The sequence below is a fragment of the Bos indicus genome, chromosome 14 (assembly GCF_029378745.1).
Source record: "Bos indicus isolate NIAB-ARS_2022 breed Sahiwal x Tharparkar chromosome 14, NIAB-ARS_B.indTharparkar_mat_pri_1.0, whole genome shotgun sequence".
Taxonomy (NCBI): domain Eukaryota; kingdom Metazoa; phylum Chordata; class Mammalia; order Artiodactyla; family Bovidae; genus Bos; species Bos indicus.
The window spans coordinates 70,208,317-70,231,319 of NC_091773.1; the positions used below are offsets into that span (position 1 = coordinate 70,208,317).

Sequence of the window (23,003 nt, forward strand, 5' to 3'; positions counted from 1 at the left end):
CAGTGGGGACAGGCAACTCTTTCAGGCAATGTAAGTTCCCTTTTTATGCATGTGTTTTAGTTTATCCCTGAACATACACATCACAGAATAACTTTATTTTTCCATGCTATGGCCTTTTCCTGTCATTTACTGTGGGGAAAGGATTTTAGTAGGGGGAAGTCAGTGATCTTTTATTTAAGAGCTCTTTCTTACCCCTAAAATAATGCACTGGTTCTCCCTCCAATCCCATAGTTTCTCATTAAAAAAGGAATCAGCCTTTTGACCTGTTAATAAAACATAATCATTTATTGAGTTACAGTATAATGTTAAATAATTTCTAGTGAGTGGGCTTATGTCAACCTGGCGCATTTTAATCTGTTAAATTCTATGTGTTGCCAAAACATATGGTTTTCTTTTTTTTTTTAGGGGGGAGGGATAGAGAAGAGTGTTTAAATAATCTGTGCCTATTTAAAATTTCACAAATTATTTGAAATTTTATTATAATAAAAGGTGTAGTGAATTCCTTATATTAAAGAGGATATAAGTGGATTCTTGATTCTTCTAGCACATTCAACACTTATTAAGTATTCGCCTTTTACGTATTAAAATACAATAGTATTTAAATTTTAAAAATTTTTAGTTTTTTTATTCATTTAATTTTGGTTGCACTGGGTCTTCATTGCTGTGCACAGGCGTTCTCTAGTTGTGGCAAGCAGGGGCTACTCTTGCCCTGTGAGGCTTCTCACTGCGGTGGCTTCTTCTGTTGCCAGTGCAGGCTGTAGGCATGTGGACCTCAGTAGTTGCAGCACGCTGGCTCTAGAGCTTGAATTCAGTAGTGGTGGCACAGGGGCTTTGTTGCTTCACGGCATGTGGAATCTTCCTGGACCAGGAATCAAACCCTTGTCCCTAGCTTTGGCAGGTGGATTCTTATCTGCTGCGTCACCAGGAAAGTCCTTTACTTTAATTTTGACATAATTTCTTACTAATTCAAGTTCTCTTTAGTGCCCGTTTTCTACTTATAGATTTCACTGAAATTTTGCAATAAGAGTTCGAGTTTAGACTGCATTTTGGGCAATCTGTAAGTTGTTGGATGAATGAATGTTGAGGGTTTTCAGATCAGATTGAAAATTCAGTTTAAAAAGGTGAGGAACTTATTTTGCTGCTGCTGCTGCTAAGTCACTTCAGTAGTGTCCGACTCTGTGCGACCCCATAGACGGCAACCTACCAGGCTCCCCCGTCCCTGGGATTCTCCAGGCAAGAACACTGGAGTGGGTTGCCATTTCCTTCTCCAATGCATAAAAGTGAAAGTGAAGCGGCTCAGTCGTGTCCAACCCTCAGCGACCCCATGGACTGCAGCCCACCAGGGTCCTCCATCCATGGGATTTTCCAGGCAAGAGTACTGAAGTGGGGTGCCATTGCCTTAGGTACATCCTTTATAATATGAAATTAGAGAAGTCAAGCAAAGAGGAAATGTAACTATATATAAAAAAGGTCTTACGACTAATAATAAAATTCAAATCACCATGTTAAATGCCATTTCTATCAAATTGGTAAAGATGAATGTTCACACAAAAATCTGTACATAAATGTTCATAGTAGCTTTGCGATAGTTAAGAGCTATTAATGGAAACACCTCAATAAATAATAAGGAACAAAATAATAAAGAACAAAGTTGATATATAGACATCAACTTGGGGTAAATCTCAAAGACAATACTGAGTGGGAGAAACCAGCTTGAAGGGTGGTATACTGTATGATTTTGATTTGTTTGAAACATTTTTGAAAAGACACAACTATATTGGTAGAAAAACAGATCAGTAACTGAATAGGGTAAGGGTGTGACCAAAAAAGAATAGCATGAGAGAGTCTTTTTAAAAAAAATAACTTTTATTTTTGGCTCTGCTGGGCCTTCATTGCTGTGCAGGCTTTCCTCTAGTGGAGAGCAGGGCTCCTCTCGCTGCCGTGAGCCAGCTTCTCTTGTGGGTCTTCTCTGGCTGTGGAGGATGGGCTCTAGGGCACGAGGACTCAGTAGTCACAGCTCCTAGGCTCTAAAGCACAGTCTCAACAGTTGTGCACGGGCTTACGTGCTTCGAGGCATGGGGAATCTTCCCAGATGAGGGATCAAACCCATGTCTTCTGCACTGGGAGGCAGAGTCTTTACCACTGAGCCAGCAGGGAAGTCCCATGAGGGAGTCCTTTGCAGTGATGGAACTACTTATCCTGACTGTGGTAGTGGGTAAATCAATTTATACCTGTGTTAACATTCATAAAACTGTACACCAAGAGAAAGTGTCAATTTTACTGTATGATAATTGTAACATTAAAAAATACAGTTAAAAATTGGTAAAATGATAAATATAGTAGTGAAGTAGATCCTGTCTTTGTGGGAATATCATTGGTAATACATTATGCAGATGTTTTGGATCATGGAAAAAGCAAGAGAGTTCCAGAAAAACATCTGTTTCTGCTTTATTGACTATGCCAAAGCCTTTGACTGTGTGGATCACAATAAACTGTGGAAAATTCTTCAAGAGATGGGAATACCAGATCACCTGACCTGCCTGTCGAGAAACCTATATGCAGGTGAGGAAGCAACAGAACTGGACATGGAACCACAGACTTATTCCAAATAGGAAAAGGAGTACGTCAAAGCTGTATATTGTCACCCTGCTTATTTAACTTCAATGCAGAGTACATCATGAGAAATGCTGGGCTGGAAGAAGCACAAGCTGGAATTGAGATTGCCAGGAGAAATATCAATAACCTCAGATATGCAGATGACAGCACCCCTATGGCAGAAAGTGAAGAGGAACTAAAAAGCCTCTTGATGAAAGTGAAAGAGGAGAGTGAAAAAGTTGACTTAAAGCTCAATCAGAAAACGAAGATCATGGCATCTGGTCCCATCACTTCATGGGAAATAGATAGGGAAACAGTGGAAACAGTGTCAGACTTTATTTTCTTGGGCTGTAAAATCACTGAAGATGGTGACTGCAGCCATGAAATTAAAAGATGCTTACTCCTTGGAAGGAAAGTTATGACCAACCTAGATAGCATATTCAAAAGCAGAGACATTGCCAACAAAGGTCTGTCTAGTCAAGGCTATGGTTTTTCCAGTGGTCATGTATGGATGTGAAAGTTGGACTGTGAGGAAAGCTGAATGCTGAAGAATTGATGCTTTTGAACTGTGGTGTTGGAGAAGACTCTTGAGAGTCCCTTGGACTACAAGGAGATCCAACCAGTCCATTCTAAAGGAGATCAGTCCTGGGTGTTCATTGGAAGGACTGATGCTGAAGCTGAAACTCCAGTACTTTGGCCACCTCATGTGAAGAGTTGACTCATTGGAAAAGACTCTGATGCTGAGAGGGGTTGGGGGCAGGAGGAAAAGGGGACGACAGGATGAGATGGCTGGATGGCATCACCGACTCGATGCACATGAGTTTGGGTGAACTCCAGGAGTTGGTGATGGACAGGGAGGCCTAGCGTGCTGCAGTTCATGGGGTCGCAAAGAGTCGGACACGACTGAGTAACTGAACTGAACTGAACTGAAAGCATCATTTTACTGTTTAATGATACGAGAAATTTATTCAAAATAATATATGAAAAGAATACAATAAAAAACTACACCATATTTTCTACATTAGAAGTGTATTTTCCCTCAAAGAAGTGTATAAAATTACTCTTTGTTCAAACACCCTTATTTGTGATAGGAAGGCCAGGAAACTAGAGCCACCGCCCTTCAGTCCTTTCTGTTCTTGACTGTTGTGTTTGGGATTACAGCAGCTAGAATCCTTTCAGGGGATTAAGTTGTTGGGCCAAGCATTCTGGACACAACTTCTTAGCTGCACGTCAATCGTTTTCTTAGAAAAAAACCTTGCTGGTTTCAGATAGTCAAAATTCACTTTCTCAATCCATGAATGCCAATGATGCACAAATGAATTATCTGAATTCTAATAGTGACAGTGGTTTTTCAGACTTTTAGGAGACTGATGTACCTGGCTTGAAGTTGTACACATTTTTTTTTTGTTTGGTTTTTGGACATGTGTTTTCTTCTCTTTAGTAAATATTTTCCAGTGGAATGGCTGGTTATAGTAGGTGTATGTTTAACTTTTTAGGAGTCTGTCATACTGTTTTCCAAAGTTATTGTACTATTTTACACTCCTTCTAGTAGTGTGTGATATTTCTAGGCGCTCTGTACTTTTTTTTTCAGTTATAATTGACTTTCAGTTCAGTTCAGTTGTTCAGTCATGTCCGACTCTTTGCGACCCCATGAATCACAGCACGCCAGGCCTCCCTGTCCATCACCAACTCCCGAAGTTCACTCAGACTCACATCCATCGAGTCAGTGATGCCATCCAGACATCTCATCCTCTGTCTTCCCCTTTTCCTCCTGCCCCCAATCCCTCCCAGCATCAGAGTCTTTTCCAATGAGTCAACTCTTTGCATGAGGTGGCCAAAGTACTGGAGTTTCAGCTTCAGCATCATTCCTTCCAAAGGAATCCCAGGGCTGATCTCCTTCAATTAAGATAGTTTTAAAAATTTTAGTCAAGTTAGTGTGTGGTGTTATCATGTTTTTAAACAAGTTCATTGAGTTATAATTCACATTCCACGTAATTCACTCATGACAGCGAGGCCTGGCATGGTGCAGTTCATGGGGTCACAAAGAGTCAGACATGACTGAGCGACTGAACAACAGCAACATAATTCACTCATAAAGTATATAGTTCATAATTTTTTAGTAGTATATTTACAGTTATGTGCAGCTATCACCACAATTTTAAGATGTTTTCAGTACTTCAAAAAGAAATCCTGTGCTCTTGAACTTTAAATCCCCATACCTTGTGCCCCTAGTCTCACCCTCACCTCCTAGCCCTAAGCAACCATTAAACTGCTTTCTGTCTCTATAGACTTTCCTGTTCTGTACATTTCATATAAATGGAATCATGTAATGTGTAGTCTTTTGTGATTGGCTTCTCTCACTTAACATAATGTTATTAAGGTTTATATGTGTTGTAGCCTGTATCCATTCCTTTAATGGCTGAATAATATTACGAATAATATCACTAATAATAACGTGATGTACCACAATTTGTTTATTCATTTGTTTGTTGAATGAACATTTGGTTCGTTTCTACCTTTGAGCTATTATGAATAATACTGCTATGAACATTCATGTGCAAGTTTTTTTGTGTGGACATGTTTTTCTCTGTCTTTAGCATATACCTAGGAGTGGAATTGCTGGATCATATGGTAACTGTAATCTTTTGAAGAATCGTGAAACTGTTTTTTAAAGTGGTTGGACTATTTTACATTCCCACCAGTAGTGAGTGAGGATTCCAGTTTTTTTACATCTGCACCATACTTGCTTTTATCCATTTGAGACTAATCTTAGTAGATGTGAAGTGTATCTTGTGTTTTTTGTTTGCATTTCCCAAATGGTTAATGATGTTAAAGATCTTTTTATGTACTTACTGACTTTTTGTATATATTCTTTCCTGGATTATCTGTTCATGTTTTTTTGCCCATTTTCTATTGATTTGTTTGACTTTGTTTTCTTAATGGCATCCTTTAAATTTTTTGATAAAATTAAACATATATTTTATTTTTAATGTTTTATATATTTGTATTCTGAGAAACCTTTGCCTACTTCAAGATTACAAATATCTTCTACTACAGTTTCTTGTAAAAGTTTGTAGTAAAATTTTACATTTAAGTCTATGATTCATTTTTCATTAAATTTTGTATACAGGGTGAGTTAATGGTTGATGTTCATCTTTTTTCTGTGTGGCTATCCAGTTAACTCAGCATTTTTTGAAAAGGCTTATTCCCATTGAATTTGTTTTGCCAACTGTGTTGAAAATCAGTTTGTTTTGCCAACTTTGTTGAAAAATAGTGGTCATACACAGTGGCCACTATTTTGTTGCATTGATCATTTTGTCTTTCTTTTAAATACCAAAGTATCTCCATTTTTGTTACATGATAGTTAACTTTGAAATGAGGTGGAATAAGTCATTAGTTCTCAGTCCTTTGTTTTTAGTTTCCCTGTGGATTTCTATGTAGACAGTTTTATCATCCGCACATAGGTACAGTTTTACTTCTTCTCTTCCTTTCTGATCTTTATACTTTTTATTGCCTTATTGCATTGGCTAAGACTTGCCAGGACAACACTGATTAGAAGTGGTGAAAGTGGGAATTCTTTTTTTATTCCTAGTCTCAGGGCTTTTTCTTTTCCTATTTAAGTAGGTGGGTGAATTTTAAAAGATAAAGTAGTAATTTGGCTTTTGTTTTGTAAATTCTTTTGTTTTGATAGCTTTGGAGGTCAAGTTGTATATTTGGTAAAAGATACAGTGAATAGCTCTTCAATAACGGGGGAGTGAGATTTTCCTCTCTTCAGCTGGAGTAAACTTATCTAGTCATTGAAAAATATAGTATAAAAGTTAGGTGAGAAGCAAGAGCTAGGGCTCAGTATGAGGATGCTCTATATTTCTCACGGAAGTGCTCATGGTTAACTGCCAAGGGGAAAAGAAAGAATAAGACCGAGTAACAAGGGGAGATTTTGTCTTTAGTGTCAAGTGTGCTTTGAGTTAATAGATAACTTAAGAGTGTTTTTGCTTCAAAGCACTAAAAGATACCATTATATAGAATATCATATACATACCTCTCAACCTATTCTGTTATCCTTTGTCTTATTATGTTTTGTCTTTTTTGTCTGTACTTTACATGCAATAACATTTATGGCTCTAAATGATCCGCAATGATTTCTGTTAATTGTATTCACGTATCCATTCTGAAGATCAGCCCTGGGATTTCTTTGGAAGGAATGATGCTAAAGCTGAAGTTCCAGTACTTTGGCCACCTCATGCGAAGAGTTGACTCATTGGAAAAGACTGATGCTGGGAGGGATTGGGGGCAAGAGGAGAAGGGGACGACAGAGGATGAGATGGCTGGATGGCATCACTGACTCGTTGGACGTGAGTCTGAGTGAACTCCGGGAGTTGGTGATGGACAGGGAGGCCTGGTGTGCTGCAATTCATGGGGTTGCAAAGAGTCGGACACTACTGAGCGACTGATCTGATCTGATCTGATCTGATGCAACTATCACCCAGACAAGTTCTTCTTTCCTGCCCCTTTCCAGTCAATTTCCCAACTCCAGAGCCAGCAGCCACTTTCTGGTTTCTGTCACCATAAATCAGTTTCATTGCTGAAAAAGTTTCTCTGTTAGACTCTTTGCATATGTTTTTGTAAGGTGATACTGGGAATGTTTTCAAGAAAAGTATAGACTTTCATAAGGAACTTTTAATTTCCTGATCATATACTACTGAATTCTCAGAATCAGTGACCCAGCCTGACAGCTAGCTCCCTAAGCTAGGAGACAAGAATATATTGATGAAATTTTAGTCTGATTGCTGCTTTAATGTCTTCAGTTCAGTTCAGTCGCTCAGTCGTATCTGACTGTTTGCGACCCCATGAATCGCAGCATGCCAGGCCTCCCTGTCCATCACCAACTCCCAGAGTTCACTCAGACTCACGTCCATCAAGTCAGCGATGCCATCCAGCCATCTCATCCTCTGTTGTCCCCTTTTCCTCCTGCCCCCAATCCCTCCCAGCATCAGAGTCTTTTCCAATGAGTCAACTCTTCACATGAGGTGGCCCAAGTACTGGAGTTTCAGCTTCAGCAGTTTTACCTTTGTTCTTATTGAAAAAGCTACAGGTTTTTCTTTTAGAGAACTCTGTGATAATGTATTACTTTTCCTTGATATATCTTGTTACGTGATTTTAGGTATTTTTCCATGGATGCTGAAATTTTATCTTTAATTACTAGAGTTTTAAAATCTTACCAGTGATTATATTTTTCTACTTGTACTAAGTTTGTATGATAAGAAATTTACATTCTGTTTTCATGGTAATGCTAGAAGCTGGTATTTGAATTTCCCAGTTTATAGCATATATATGAAAAAATACTTAATACAATCCAATTTACTTGTGCTTTTATTTTGCTGAGTGATTTTATTACTTAAATATTAATGTCATCTATAATAATTGGTTTTTATTTTGTTTATATTGTAGTTCATTCAGCCCCTAAAGAAATAACAGTGTCTAAGGGACAAGAAGAGAAACCTGATAGCCTAGTTAAATATTTCAGTGTTGTTTGGTGTAAAGCTTCAAAGAAAAAACACAAAAAGTGGGAAGGTGATGGTGTTCTTATTGTAAAAGGAAAGTCATTTACATTAAAGGATTTGGAAGGCAAAGACATTGGAAGAGGTATTGTGATATTACCTGATGTTTATGATTTGGTCTAAAGTTAATATATGTATCTGACTACAAAACTGAAATGTAATTGTGTTTTATGAAGGTGTTCTTTGTTGACTTTCATGTATAAATTATCTGATAAACATAAATTTATCTTGTAATAGCAATTCTGACAATCTTATGTATACTCAGTGAGATGAATCTCATCCCATGGTATCGTTTTCATTGAATATAAAATGATTAGCTAGATATATACAGTTATATTGGCATTTTTCTGAGATTAAGCGGTTTTTCTTTGTGTGTTTTTCATCTTTTTTCTTTTTTTCCAGAATGCTGAGTGATTAAAAGTTAAAAAAGATGTGGGTATTAGGAATAGAATGATATCTAACTTCAATGATACCTAATAAATATTTGAAAATAGCAAGGCGATAATAGCTAGAGATAACTTAGATTAATGCATCTAAATTGGAGGTAACTGTTATTTCCATTATAAAACGTTGCCAGCATGATTTATTTGCATAAGTTAGCCCACAAAATCAGAGTATGTAAAGTTCTCATGGTCTTTTTATATTGTCTCTTAAATTACTCTTCAATTCTGAGTGTGGCCCATAATTATAAAGTCTGTTCTACATGTTGAAAATAACATAGTTTGTAGTTTCAATAACTATGCTAGGAGTAAGCATTCAAAGAGGGTTATAGTTTGTAGTTTAGTAGGGACAGGGCAATGTAATTGATAATTAGAAAGCACTAAGATAATTGTTTCAATGAGAATGTTTGCTAAGTACAATAGGAACATATATAGAAGGACCATGTAAATCAGCCTACGAGGCTAAGGGAAAGCTTCAAAGGAGTTATTGTTTAAGGTAATATGTGAGGGATGAGTAATTTTGTAGGGAATGAGAAAGGGGCATAGCATATGTACAGGTATAGGCAAGAGTGAATTAAAACTACTTCAGTGTTTCAGGAATATAGTATGCGAAGGGCAGTGACAGAGGGGCATGAGTTGAGGCTGAATGGAATTATCTGCAATAGAATTTTTTATTATGAAAATATTGAATACCATATATCCAATATTATGCTTAGTATTTAGAGAAATTAAAAAGAAAATTAGCAATACACATTCCATGTTAGTTAAGGTGTTAGTAGCTCAGTTGTGTCTGACTCTTTGCAACCCCCTGGACTATAGCCCATCGGGCTCCTCTGTCCATGGAATTCTCCAGGCAAGAATACTAGAGTGGGTTGCCATTCTCTTTTCTAGGGGATCTTCCTGACCCAGGGATTGAACTCAGGTCTCTTGCACTGCAGGCAGATTCCTTACCATCTGAGCTACCAAGGATTGAGGCTAAATTTTTTTGAGAACTTGTTTATACTTAATTAGTGAAATTATATTCTAAAGCCCCCTAGCAAGGAAAAAATTACCAAAATTACCCTGGAATATCTGTTACCCATAACTATAGTATATATGGTTTTGAGTATGTGTAGTTTGGATTAATAATAAAATGATCTCTCAGTTCCAAGTAGTGGAAAAAAGTAGAATCACCTCTATACAAGTAGAATCACCTCCGGTGCTTTTAAAAAATGCCAGTGCTTAGGCCTTGATCTCTGAGGCTGTGATTATTTGGTCTGGATGATGGGGAGAGGGACTGAACATCCATATATTTTAGGTTTCTGGATGACTCTCATATCCAGCAGGAGTTGAAAATCACTGGTTTAAAAAATTAATTTATTGGCTTTCAAAGTGTAAGCTTTCAAATATAAGACTTGGTTGCTTAATTATAATGTTAATAATATATCAACCTGGAGTTAATCTTGCAAGTTATCACCTATTGTACAAGCAGTTTTTCTTTTAAATAATTTAGATATTCAGCATTTAAATATTATTACTATAAGGATAAACACTCCTAAGAAACCTGAAGGCTGGAATGCTGAAATTGCTAATAGCTTATGATAATATAGTCAGATTCAGTTGATTTTTATTCCACATACCCAGCAAAGAACAAGTGTGGGAAACAAAGTTCAGGAGTTTAAAGAAAGTCTTCTGGAGATGTAGAGATGTTTGAGACAGTCATCACTAGGGAGCAAAGTGAAACGAGAGATTTTGGAGTTGCAGGGCCTCTTGAAGGTGCCTCAAAGTTAAATTTATTCTTATCTCCCATTTTCATGTAATTAATGGTAATTGGATTAATAGAGTTAGATTCAGTATGAAGATAAAACAGTTATCTTCATTAATATGGAGAGGTCAGGACTGCTGTTGAATTGAAATAGCTTGGGAAATGGAGGGCTGGGTCTTTTAGCATTTAGGAACACCAGCCAAATAACTATTTGGCTTCATCTTAGAGCTTTATCATTAGCAACTGAAAAATGTATATTACGTAGTTCCCAGTTGTCAGAGATTGTAATTATTAGCCCAGTGTTAATAGGGAATTGTAGCAATTTTCCAGCTAGTTTAAAAGGGTCATGTAATGTTATCTAAATTATGATGATCTTTTATTTTTTGTTTTTAGAAACTTTAAAGTTTTTGGTATACACAGTTTTGCCCCTCACAGTGGCACAAAAATCATGCATTTAATGTTCCAAGCAGAGGAGTACAAAATTCCCTCACTCTATCTGATTAATGAGTTCATTTTAAGCAGACCGTGATAACTTACTCATATTTATATTGCATCAACACCTTACACGTGGCAGCACCTAATAAATGTCTGTTGAATTAATAATAATTCAAACAAGTGTGGTATTATAAAATATCCTGCTTTTTATTCAAGAGCGAGAACTTGGACTATCCGTAGCGTCTGTGACAAATGTAGTTTTACTATGCTATTGAAGGTGGACGAGTACAGTACTAGTTCTGTTAGAAACTGCTTCTATTGCGAGTTCTTCACATTTGCACTTGTTTCTAAGTGGAAATAGAGCTGCCCTGGCATTTGTCTAGATTGTTCACAAGAAAGGAGGGTCCATACATAGCCTACCAAAACCCTTCTTCGCTTGATTTTCTATAGACAGCAGATGGCAAAACCATGAATACAGTAGACTGTATTTTAAGTAATTAAAAAAAAGCCTTGGGTCTCTAAACCTTACCTAATTTTTATAACTATATAATTATTTATTCCTTCTGATTTTTGCATGTGTGTATTTTTACTAAGAGGATAAATTATATTTTTGTTCTGGCTAGTGGGTTATTATATGAGGCTATTTGCATTCAAAGTAGTTTTCATTCTGTACAGTTATAAGAAGAAACTCTGGTTTTGCTAATTAAGTCATCTTAGAGTGTCAATAAATTAAATTAATTTTTTCCTTCTTAATTTAAAGGCACTGGATATAAACTGAAAGAGCTTGAAAAGATTGAAGAGGGTCAAACAATGATGATTGGTGGAAAAGAAATAGAAGTCATGGGTATCATCTCTCCAGATGATTTCAACAGTGGAAGATGTTTTCAGTTTGGAGGAGGATGTTCTGCTATCTTAAGTTCTTCTCAAGCTGCCAAGAAGTGTTTCTCTAACCCTTTCAAAAGTGTCTGTAAACTCAGTTCAAAGGAAAATAAACAGAACAGTTTCCAAAGTTGCAAACCACGCCATGACCCATATGCGCCAAGTAAGATTTAAAAGCTTAATTTGAGTTTTCTGTTTTTACTGTCTAAAGATATTTTGGTATGTGAATTTAAAGTTGAAATTTTGTTTTAACACTTTCAGGTAGAAGTATGTATCATTTTTCAGATATATAGTCTGACATAAGGGATAATGTTGAAGTTGAATAATAATATAGTTTGAGAAGTATTTTCATAAATAAATGTTCAATTGCAAGAGTATATTAACCAAAATACATGTGTTGAAGGAAAATTGTGCAAATTATAGATGTATAAACACATACATGTGTATGATTTCAATAAAACCTTATTGCTTTTGTAGGGAGAAAAATTAGTAAATTTATAAATTAGGTAAATTTATAAATTAGGAATATTTTTGAACTTCCATTTTGAAGATTGTATGCTTTGATCACAAGTATTAGTAATTAGTGACTTGCTGCTGCTACTAAGTCGCTTCAGTCGTGTCCAACTCTGTGCGACCCCAGAGACAAGAGCCCACCAGGCTCCCCCATCCCTGGGATTCTCCAGGCAAGAACACTGGAGTGGGTTGCCATTTCCTTCTCCAATGCATGAAAGTGAAAAGTGAAAGTGAAGTCGCTCAGTCGCGTCCGACTCTTAGCGACCCCATGGACTGCAGCCTACCAGGCTTCACCATCCGTGGGATTTTCCAGGCAAGAGTACTGGAGTGGGGTGCCATTGCCTTCTCCCAATTAGTGACTTAATTGAGTATTAGAATATTGAAAGGTGAAAAATACTGAAAGGTGAGATTTCATGTAAATAATTCAAATTTTATTCATGAGAATCCAGTCAAGTTAATTTTCACATTAATGAATTTAATTTAAAAATTGCATCAAAAATAAAACCTGGTCTGTTTATGACTTTTTAAGATTTGATTGCTCAGTCAACAAGTATTTCTTGTGTGCCTTTTATACATTGGGCCCAGAGGTAAAACTGTCATTACAGAGCTTCTCATTTGGTGACGTGACAGACATAAAATTTGAATTATATTAAGTCTGTGATTCATTTTGCCTGAAATAGTGTGTACAGGGTGAGTTAATGATTGATGTTCGTCTTTTTCCACGTGGCAGTAAGAATGGCAGTGTATGTGCTCAGTTGTGTCCGTCTCTTTGTGACCCCATGGAGTGCAGCCTGCCAGGCTCCTCTGTCCATGAAATTGTCAGGGCAAGAACACTGGAGCAGGTTGCCATTTCCTTCCCCAGGGGATCTTCCCAACCTAGGGTTCGAATTGTCCTCTCTTGCATCTGCTGCATTGGCAGGTGGATTCTTTACCACTGTGCCATCTGGGAAGTTCTTTCCATGTGGATATCCAGTTAATTCAGCATTTGTTTGAAAAGACTTATTCTTATTGAATTTGTTTTGTTATATAGAAGTTGGAGAAGAGAGTAAGCTTTTCTCATAATGGTAGTAAAAATACTGAAATAATTATAAAAATAACTCTTAAAATAGCTATAAATAGAAGTGTTAAGGGCTTCCCAGGTGGCTCTGTTGGTAAAGAATCTACCTGCCAATACAGAAGACATAAGAGACACAGGTTCATCCCCTGGGTTGGGAAGATCCCCTGGAGGAGGGCATGGTGACCTACTCCAGTTTTCTTGCCCGGAGAATCCCGTGGACAGAGGAACCTGGCGGGCTATAGTCCATAGGGTCACAAAGAGTCAGACATAACTGAAGGGGCTTAGAATGCACGCATGCTTGCAAAAAGTATTAAAATAACTATTTTCCCCTCTTGCCATTTTGGGGACAGAATTTTTGAAATAAAAGGACCTTTTAGATAATTTAGACCAATCCCTTCACTTTGCATTTGAGGAAACTGAGTACCAGAAGGATGAACTGACTTGCTTAAAGTAGGTATTGGCATAATTTGTATTAAAACCCCCAAATTAAAAACTCCTTGCTTTCTTCTAGCTCATTTGAGACTTAATTGAAATTTAGAGAGTGGGAGTTTCTGCTTCTGATTTTTCTCTTTGTGTGAATATTTTGTCTGTCACACTGGCTCATAAGCCTCCTTCTGTCCTTTATGCTTCTTTCTCTTCACCTTCCTGTTATGTAGTAGAGAACTGTGGTGAACTGAAAGGAACACTGTGCTTAGTCAAGGGCCTGAGTTAGAGTCCTGCTTTTGCCACTAAACTACTGATTCTTCGACCAGTTGAGGTAGTCACTTACTTCACTATATTTTGCCTCATGTAAAATGTGGGTTTTAATAACTACCATAGAGATTTAGAGTGCCTGGTATATACTGTATACAATAAATATTTGATAACTGAGTGAATGAAAAATTTTATTATGGTAATTTGTATATATGTGTACATGAGTGTGTATGTGTGTGTGTGTGTGTGTGTGTGTGTGTAAGCAAGCCCTTTTTGTAAGTGGTAAATACTTGATTATCCTCTCTCTTTTTAAATCTTGTTAAAGGTAGTTCTAACCTGTAGACTTAAAACTAAAGCAAGAGAGATTTTGTTAGCATTAAATGATGCTTCATGATCATGAAGGGCATCTAAAGATTTAAACTGATGTCCTATTGCTGTGGTGCTTTAGGTTTTATTTTTCTCGAAGCTTCGTGCTTTGTTAGATGACTTATGATTCTATGGTCCTTGCTTGAGCTGTGAATCATCTTTACCTCTATTTTCTTTTTAATTCCCTTTGTCCTTTTTAACTAATTTTTAAAAAAGCTTTCTTTCTTTATTTATAGCTTCACTGAGCCTTAGTTGCTGCGTGTGGGCTTTCTCTAGTTGCAGTGAGCAGGGGTTACTCTAGTTGCTGTGCAGGCTTCTCATTGCAGTGGCTTCTCTTGCTTACGCTTGGGCCCTACAACGCACGGGCTTCAGTAGTTGCAGAGCGTTTGCTCAGTTGCTCTGAGGCATGTGAGATCTTCCCAGACCAGGGGCCATACCTGTGTCCCCTGCATTGGCAGGTGGATTCTTAACTGCTGGACCACTAGGGAGATCCTCTTTTTGTTCTTTTTTTTTTTTTTTAAAAAGGAACCATTTCTTGGTTGGAAATCCACAAGACATACTCTCTTCTTTACTACTGGGATATGGAGGAAACTCAGGGGCTGAGTTTTCCGTTTTCACACTCTATTCCCCTACCTGCCAGGAATTCACCTTGAAAATGAGAGTTTCTTTTGGTTGCTCAGAAACCTGGGAAGATCCACAGAAAACCTTCCTCCAGGTAATTACTATCAGTAAACATGACCAGACTCTCATTTCTGTGACTATATATTTCCACACTGAGGGTTATTTATTAAATCCCCTGTGGGTTTTTTTTTTTTTTTGGTTGCCCCACACAGCTTGTGAGATGTTAGTTCCTGGACCAGGGTTTGAACCCGTGTCCTTAGCAGTGAAAGCACTGAGTCTTAGTCTCCTGGAACCTGTTGTTTTTTAATCTCCTTTTCTCATCTTTGTTCTCTTTTTTCATATTTTAAAAAATCTATTTTACTTTTTTTAACCATGATGCAGACATACAAATATATCCAAAAAATTACTTTGATGGGTTTATTATCTGATTTCAGATTTATCAATTCATACCAGCTTTCTAGTTACATTTGGTTTTGTTTTTTGAATGATTTTAAATCTTTTAAATTGTATTACCATATTACTAAAGAATTACATTGTTATTTGACAGTTACTCCATGCTGCTTTGTCAAGATTCATGAATTTTACATTTCATGAATGAAGTAATTAATTTTAAGCAAATAATGGTGGTGAAGTCAATGGAAAATTTGTCATTCTTTCTCAGTTCTTCTGATTAATAGGGGTGATAGACATTGTTAGTCGGCATAGGAATTAAAATAAAGGAAGCCTTTATATTAAATTTGGAAAGCCTTTCAAGAATAAGAAGCTATGAGTATTAGTAAAGGCCATCTTGGCAAAATTCCAACCTGTGCTTTCAGTTGGAAATAGTTCTCTTTGCTTTGAATACTGAACTAGTAAGTGTTGTGGCTTGATGAATTCTTTATGAAACAATAGTGAATTTTAGTGGTTTCAAAGCACTTTTGTGCATGAAATTTGGAAAGCTCTTTGCCATTCTTTGCATGAATCTTACATCAATAAGGCATGGGATTTTATTTTTAAAATTTTGTACCTTTGCTTAGTTAGCATTGATGTTACTGAATTTCAAAATTATTGTGTTTTAATTTTTTTTTCTTTTTGAATTTCAAAGTTTTTGATTTTTTTTTGTTGCAAATGACTGCAAACAGTTGTATCTTCTGAGTAATTAGAGCAAGATAATGTAATTACTGACAGAGTGAAATACATTTATAATTATACTTTTCCCTTTCTCTTAAGATTCCCTTGTTATGCTCCGACCAGATAAGAATCACCAGTGGCTGTTCAATAAGAACTGTTTTCCTGTTGTGGATGTAGTGATAGATCCTCACCTCGTATATTACCTTCGACCACATCAGAAAGAAGGGATCACATTCCTTTATGAATGTGTAATGGGAATGAGGTAGGAAAATAATTTGTTTGATCTAATCAGAGCTTTGATTTACCTGTAACATAATGGTTTCTAGGATGAGCCTAATATATAATGAGTCTCAATGAGTGCAGCATACATTTTAGTTGATAGGAATGGCAAATGGTAATGTGTATGTTTTATTCCACAGGTGGGTTCTTTTTAAAAAAATAATTTTATTTAAAAAAAAATTTGGCTGTGCCTGGTCTTAGTTGAGGCAGGCAGGATTTATAATCTTCATTGCAGCATGCAGGATCTTTTTTTTTAATGCAGCATGCAACCTCTTAGTTGCAGCATGTGGGATCTAGTTCCCTGACCAGGGATTGAACCCAGGCCCCTTGCATTGGAGCCCAGAGTCTTAGCCACAGTGGACCGCCAGGGAAATCTCCACAGGTAGTTCTTGAAGGATACTGTGTGCTAAATATCTTGCTTGGAACTGGACACACAACTTATGAGGATTTTGCAAAAAAGTTTCCTTCTTATCTCACCTCTGTTTACACACACACACACACACACACACACACACACACACACACACACAGAGGAGTCCCTCTTCCTCTTTTATAATTGAGTTTTCTTAAAGAATTATAGTCAAAATACAGTTGAAGTAGAAGACACACACATAAATTCAAACCAAAGAGGGTTAAAAGAATCAAAAGTCTCTGCTAACATATTAGTACATTTCCTTCCAGGCCTTTTTTGTTGTTTTTGATGCATAGGACCTCGATTTTTACATTGGTCATTGCCACTCAGTATGCCTCAGTTACTAGGAAGCTGGGAATGTAAATTCCTTCAAGTTCTAAAGAACCCCTTGAATGATGCTGCTGCTGCTGCTAAGTCGCTTCAGTCATGTCCGACTCTGTTCGACCCCATAGACGGCAGCCCACCAGGCTCCCCCATCCCTGGGATTCTCCAGGCAAGAACACTGGAGTGGGTTGCCATTTCCTTCTCCAAGGCATGAAAGTGAAAAGTGAAAGTGAAGTTGCTCAGTCGTGTCCGACTCTTAGCGACCCCTGACAAGGGGAAAATTATCTCCTGGAAACTTTCTAGATGCATGTTCTTTCAAATATGCTCTTCTTTTTTGGAGATCTTACTTCAGTTGGCCTGAGAATCATCTTTTATTTCTTTTCTCTCATCTTCTCTATCTAATCACACCTAAGCTTTTGAATATTTTGACTTCCTAAATACCATTTCTAACCTAATTGTTTCTGGCCCTCACTATAGCAGTTCTAGTAACTGGTGTCATAAAATTATATTTTATCTGGACTATTGCAACAGCTTCTAACTTGTGTATCTGTTTCTGATGCTCCTCAGATTCCTTCTACTTATTGCTGCCAGTTTGATATTTCTGGAAACAGTTCTGAACATGGCATTTCCTTGCTTAAAATGATTGCAATTCTCAGAACTTAGAGCAATGTTTCCTAATCTGTGGTATGCACTCCACTTGGGTGGTGTATAGAATTATTTTAGGTGTACATGGACAAACTTTATTTTTTACTTTTAATCATAGCATATTTAGTTAGTGAATAATTGGAAAGAAATAGCATATCAAACTTTTGGTTTCACAAGTAGATTATGCTTAGAAAGAATTTATTTTCTTTTCAAATAAATCTAAGTTAAAAAGTGAGTTGATTTAGAGAAAAATAATAAATAGTAACATATAGTATCACATATATGGCAAAGCAGTGTAGTCATTCTTGGAAGACTGATGTTGGGGAGATACTGACTTACAAGATACAGTCTGAGCTTTCAAGGGCAAGTATCCTTATCTTCTGTCTTCTACCAATCTTGCCAGCTTCCTAACCTTGTATTTCTTTGCTTGGAATTCAGTTCAAGCTCCAGCTGTGCTGATGTGTTAATACTGATTAATGTAGTGAATTCCTGTTTTCCTTTAAAACTCTGCTCAAGGTTCATCTTCTTCAAGGGAAGCCTTTCTGCTCTCTTCGCTATACCTGAATGCTGGATCACTGTTTTCTCTCTGCCACTCACTATATCTCGTTTAGCTGGCATCTTGCAATGGCAAAATATAAAATAATCTAAAGTAATAATAAGGGCTATGCTGCTGCTAAGTCACTTCAGTCGTGTCCGACTCTGAGAGACCCCATAGACGGCAGCCCACCAGGCTCCCCCGTCCCTGCGATTCTCCAGGCAAGAACACTGGAGTGGGTTGCCATTTCCTTCTCCAACGCATGAAAGTGAAAAGTGAAAGTGAAGTCGATCAGTCGTGTCCGACTCTTCGAGACCCCATGGACTGCAACCCACCAGGTTCCTCCGTCCATGGGATTTTCCCAGCAAGAGTACTGGAGTGGGGTGCCATTGCCTTCTCCGAATAAGGGCTGTAGTAATCTAAAATAATAATAGTGGCTATAATTCATGTTTGTAATTTTTTCTCTATATTTTAAACTGGAAAACATAAATAAAATTGGTTTTGGTTGTTATTTCTACTAGTAAGAAACAGAATGGATTAACAAACTATACTTATATATTTCCTTAATTCCTTTGGATTTTGTAACTTTTAAAGTGTTTATCTAATACCTGTCAAAGAGCTTTTAAAACTATAAAGTGGTATAAATGCCAGTTACTGATAGTATTCCTTATAATGTTTAATTTTCAATTGCATGAACCAAATAGACTTGTAGGACAAGATTTTTACTAAATTATGTGTATTAGATCAAATAGTGTTTAATTTTTCTTACAGGTCAAGGAGCTATTTTGGTCGAGGACTTCATTTATTGCAAGAAAATCATAAATACAGATCACTAGGTCTTTCTGGTTTATGTTTCATTACATTTTAAAGTGTTTTGATATCTAATACTGAAACTGATAAAAACTGCTCAGCTGTCAGTGATGAGAAGCACAGTTACAGTTAAATTATTTAACTGTAGATATGAAATTGGCATTCATTTCTAGTTTCTACATATGGAATCATTGTAGTAACAGATTTAGATTAAACTGTAATTTCAATTTGTTTTAGTAATTTAGTTGACAGTAAATATATAATGAATATAATTAGCACAGATGCAAAATGTCATAAATCAGCTGAATGAAAAGCTAGAAAATGTGTTTAGTGGGGGCTAGAATTCATCCTAATTACAAAATATCAGCTTCTGGTTTTTGACTAATAGGTGATGATGTTAGAGGCATAAAATATTTTCCTTTTGTAGTTGAAGGAAATATAATTATTTCTAACAGGGTGAATGGCAGATGTGGAGCCATTCTTGCCGATGAAATGGGTTTAGGGAAAACACTGCAATGTATTTCGCTTATCTGGACCCTGCAGTGTCAGGGACCCTACGGAGGCAAGCCAATAGTAAAGAAGACACTTATTGTCACACCTGGAAGCTTGGTGAATAATTGGAAGAAAGAATTCCAAAAATGGTTAGGAATCGAAAGGATCAAGATATTTACTGTTGATCAGGTAAGAGACTTTTGAAAATTTAGATTTGGTTATTTACTAAATCTCGAGTTTTTCAAATCAGTGCTGCAGCTTTCACTATCTAGTAGTTTTTCAAGCATATGTAGTTCTCTTTTTTCTGATAGATGGAATATTGCCTTACAATTTAGTTATGAGTTAATATATTCTAATACCTAGATAATAGTTTTCAGGAATATGCTGCTTTTATTTAATTTCACACAATTTTTGCCCATGATTTGTTAAAGGTTACCTTTTTTTTTAGGACCACAAAGTAGAAGAATTCACGAAATCTCCATTTTATTCTGTTCTTATCATCAGTTATGAAATGTTACTTCGTTCCCTGGATCAAATTAAGAATGTAAAATTTGATCTTCTAATTTGCGATGAAGGGCATCGTTTGAAGAACAGTACCATTAAGACAACTACAGCCCTCATTAGCCTCTCCTGTGAGAAAAGGATAATTTTAACTGGTCTGTATTTACTTTGGGTGAGATATGATGGAATTTTGCCTAATGAACATGCAGAACTTGTAGTATGATGTTTGACATCCAAAGAATTGATGATATTGAGTGAAATTCATACTAATCAACCTGGGTTAGTTGAGTCTCGGTAGGATTCTGAATTATCAAATTCCTGTGTAATGTTTCCCAGATTTTGAATTCTTTGAGGAATAAACACGATGGTATCATGATAAAGAAAGTAGAAGATGGGGCTAGACTGCTTGAGCTTGGTTTCGAAGTCTGACATTCATTTATAGCTGTGCAACTTTGGGCAAGTTATACTTCTCTGTACCTCAATTTTCTTATGCGTGAAATAGATTCCTTATGTTTTGAGGGTCAAATGAGTTAATTCATGTAAAGTTCTTGGAAGACCACCCTTATATGATAAGTGTTTAATACAAATATCCTTTATTTTTCCATGTTTGTGCTGTATGCATATGGTTTTTTGCTGGCCAAAGCTTCTAGCCCAGGTTGTCTAGAAAAGTGGGATAGACTATACAATAAATACAAGAATATTTTTCTGCCTTATCCTTTTTAGCTTAAGGCCTAGACTAGAATTAGGCCTGAATGACTCAAAGGAATTATTTTCCCACACCTCATTTTGGTCTTGTGTGGTGCTTTCAACTTACCATTTTGGTAGCAGGAGAAAAAGGTTGTCATTACTAATGTTTACATCCCTTCTGTTTTCTGCTCAAGGCTCCTTTTCCTGATCATCTTTTATCCTTTTAGAAAGGACGGGCAGGGCATGGTTATTTTTCTTGCATCATATCCCATGTCTTTGTCCTTCATGCATGTCAGAGCTCTGCTCTGAAGTTAAAATGAGGGAGAGGGGGTGTGCCCAACAGCTTATTCCTCCAGTATACACCTTCAGGGTAGGAGTGTGCCCTGGAGCAGCAGAGAACCCGCCCCCTGCAGAGGGTGCCCACCTTCAAATAATTTATGGCTATTCGTTTAGAAGGATTGTATTACCATTACCAAATGTGATTTTAAAGACCGTATATACTTTTTAGAAATGTTTTGGGGAACTGTTAAATGACCTTTACGTTCTTCATATTTAGTCAAAGTGGATTCTTTATACTTCTTGTCTAGCCTTTGATTTTGAAATCCTTGGGGCCAGAAAAGCAATGGAAAAAAAAAAAGATTTAGCTGAATTTAGTTACATTGTAGGAAAAGCAAAGCGGAGATTATTTATTTTTACTGCTCAGTGTGGTGTCAATATTGCTTACCTAAATAGTAGTAACAGCTATAGTGTTAAAAAGATTGGCATTCAAGGGGGAAAACAAAGAGTGAGAAATTTAGATTACTTTTGGGTAATAATAATAGAGCAATAAAAAAAAATAGGACTTCCCTGGTGGCACAGTGGATAAGAATTCACCTGCCAACGCAGGGGACACGGGTTTGATCTCTGGTCTGGGAAGATTCCACATGCTGTGCAGCAACTTAGCCCGAGCACCACACCTCCTGAGCCCAAGCTCTAGAGCCCAAGAGCCACAACTGCCGAAGCCCGGCTACAGCCTGTGCTCTGCAGTGAAAGAAGCTGTCACAGTGAGAAGCGTGCACAGCATGATGAAGGAGTAGCCCATTTACCACAGCTAGAGAAAGCCACACGTGGCAACCAGACCCAGACCCAGTGCAAAAAAATGGATTCTCTTCTATTTGACAATCAGATAATGTCCTTTAGCAAAAGCGAACAGTTTTACTACTATTCTCAATTATAAGAAAATACCAATTTAACTAGCGTTACAAATTAAATTTTATTTTGTTGTTGCTGTTCAGTCACCCAGTCGTGTCTACTTGTGAGTTGGACAGTTGCATTCAGTGACTCCCATGCTAGTAAGATCATGCTTAAAATCTTGCATGCTAGGTTTCAGCATTATGCGAACCAAGAAATTCCAAATATCCAAGCTGGGTTTAGAAAAGGAAGAGGAACCAGAGATAAAATTGCCAACATTCGCTGGGTCATAGAGAAAACTAGGGAATTCCAGAAGACATCTACCTCTGTTTCATCCACTACACTAAAGCCTTTGATTGTGTGGATCACAACAAACTGGAAAACTCTTAAAGAGATGGGGATACCAGACCATCTTACCTGTCTCCTGAGAAAGCTGTATGCGGGTCAAGAAGCAACAGTTAGAACCCTGTTTGGAACAACTGATTGGTTCAAGATCCAGAAAGGGGAACCACAGAGCTGTCTGCTGCCACCCTGTTTGTTTAACCTATACGCTGAGCACATCATGAGAAATGCCGGGCTGGATAAGTTACAAGCTGGAATCAAGAAAGGTGGGAGAAACATTAACAACCTCATATATGCAGATGACACCACCCTTATGGCAGAAAGTGAAGAGGAACTAAAGAGCTTCTTAGTGAAAGAGAAGAGTGAAAAAGTTGGCTTAAAGCTCAACATTCAGAAAACTAAGATCATGGCATCCAGTTCCGTCACTTCATAGCAAGTAGATGGGGAAACAGTGGCAGACTTTATTTTTGGGGGCTCCAAAATCACTGCAGATGGTGATTGCAGCCATGAAATTAAAAGACGCTTACTCCCTGGAAGGAAAGTTATAACCAACCTAGACAGCACATTAAAAAGCATAGACATTACTTTGCCAACAAATGTCCGTCTAGTCAAGGCTATGGTTTTTCCAGTGGTCATGTATGGCTGTGAGAGTTGGACTATAAAGAAAGCTGAGTGCCGAAGAATTGATGCTTTTGAACTGTGGTGTTGGGGAAGACTCTTGAGAGTCCCTTGAACTGCAAGGAGATCCAACCAGTCCATCCTGAAGGAAATCAGTCCTGAATGTTCATTGGAAGG

At 37.2% G+C, this 23,003-nt stretch overlaps 1 protein-coding gene across 3 annotated transcripts in view; it reads left to right on the forward strand.

Moving 5' to 3' along the window:
- The window catches only part of RAD54B (RAD54 homolog B), a 119,948-nt gene that overhangs the window by 63,037 nt on the left and 33,908 nt on the right, over positions 1 to 23,003 (forward strand). For 2 of the 3 annotated variants that reach the window (XM_070802894.1, XM_070802893.1), the window contains 6 exons: positions 8,044 to 8,238; positions 11,533 to 11,814; positions 14,921 to 14,995; positions 16,111 to 16,273; positions 19,472 to 19,697; positions 19,957 to 20,164. In XM_070802894.1, the coding sequence (XP_070658995.1) occupies positions 8,044 to 8,238; positions 11,533 to 11,814; positions 14,921 to 14,995; positions 16,111 to 16,273; positions 19,472 to 19,697; positions 19,957 to 20,164 (1,149 nt within the window). The remainder of the gene's footprint in view (positions 1 to 8,043; positions 8,239 to 11,532; positions 11,815 to 14,920; positions 14,996 to 16,110; positions 16,274 to 19,471; positions 19,698 to 19,956; positions 20,165 to 23,003) is intronic. The other variant, XM_070802895.1, reaches the window with a different exon arrangement.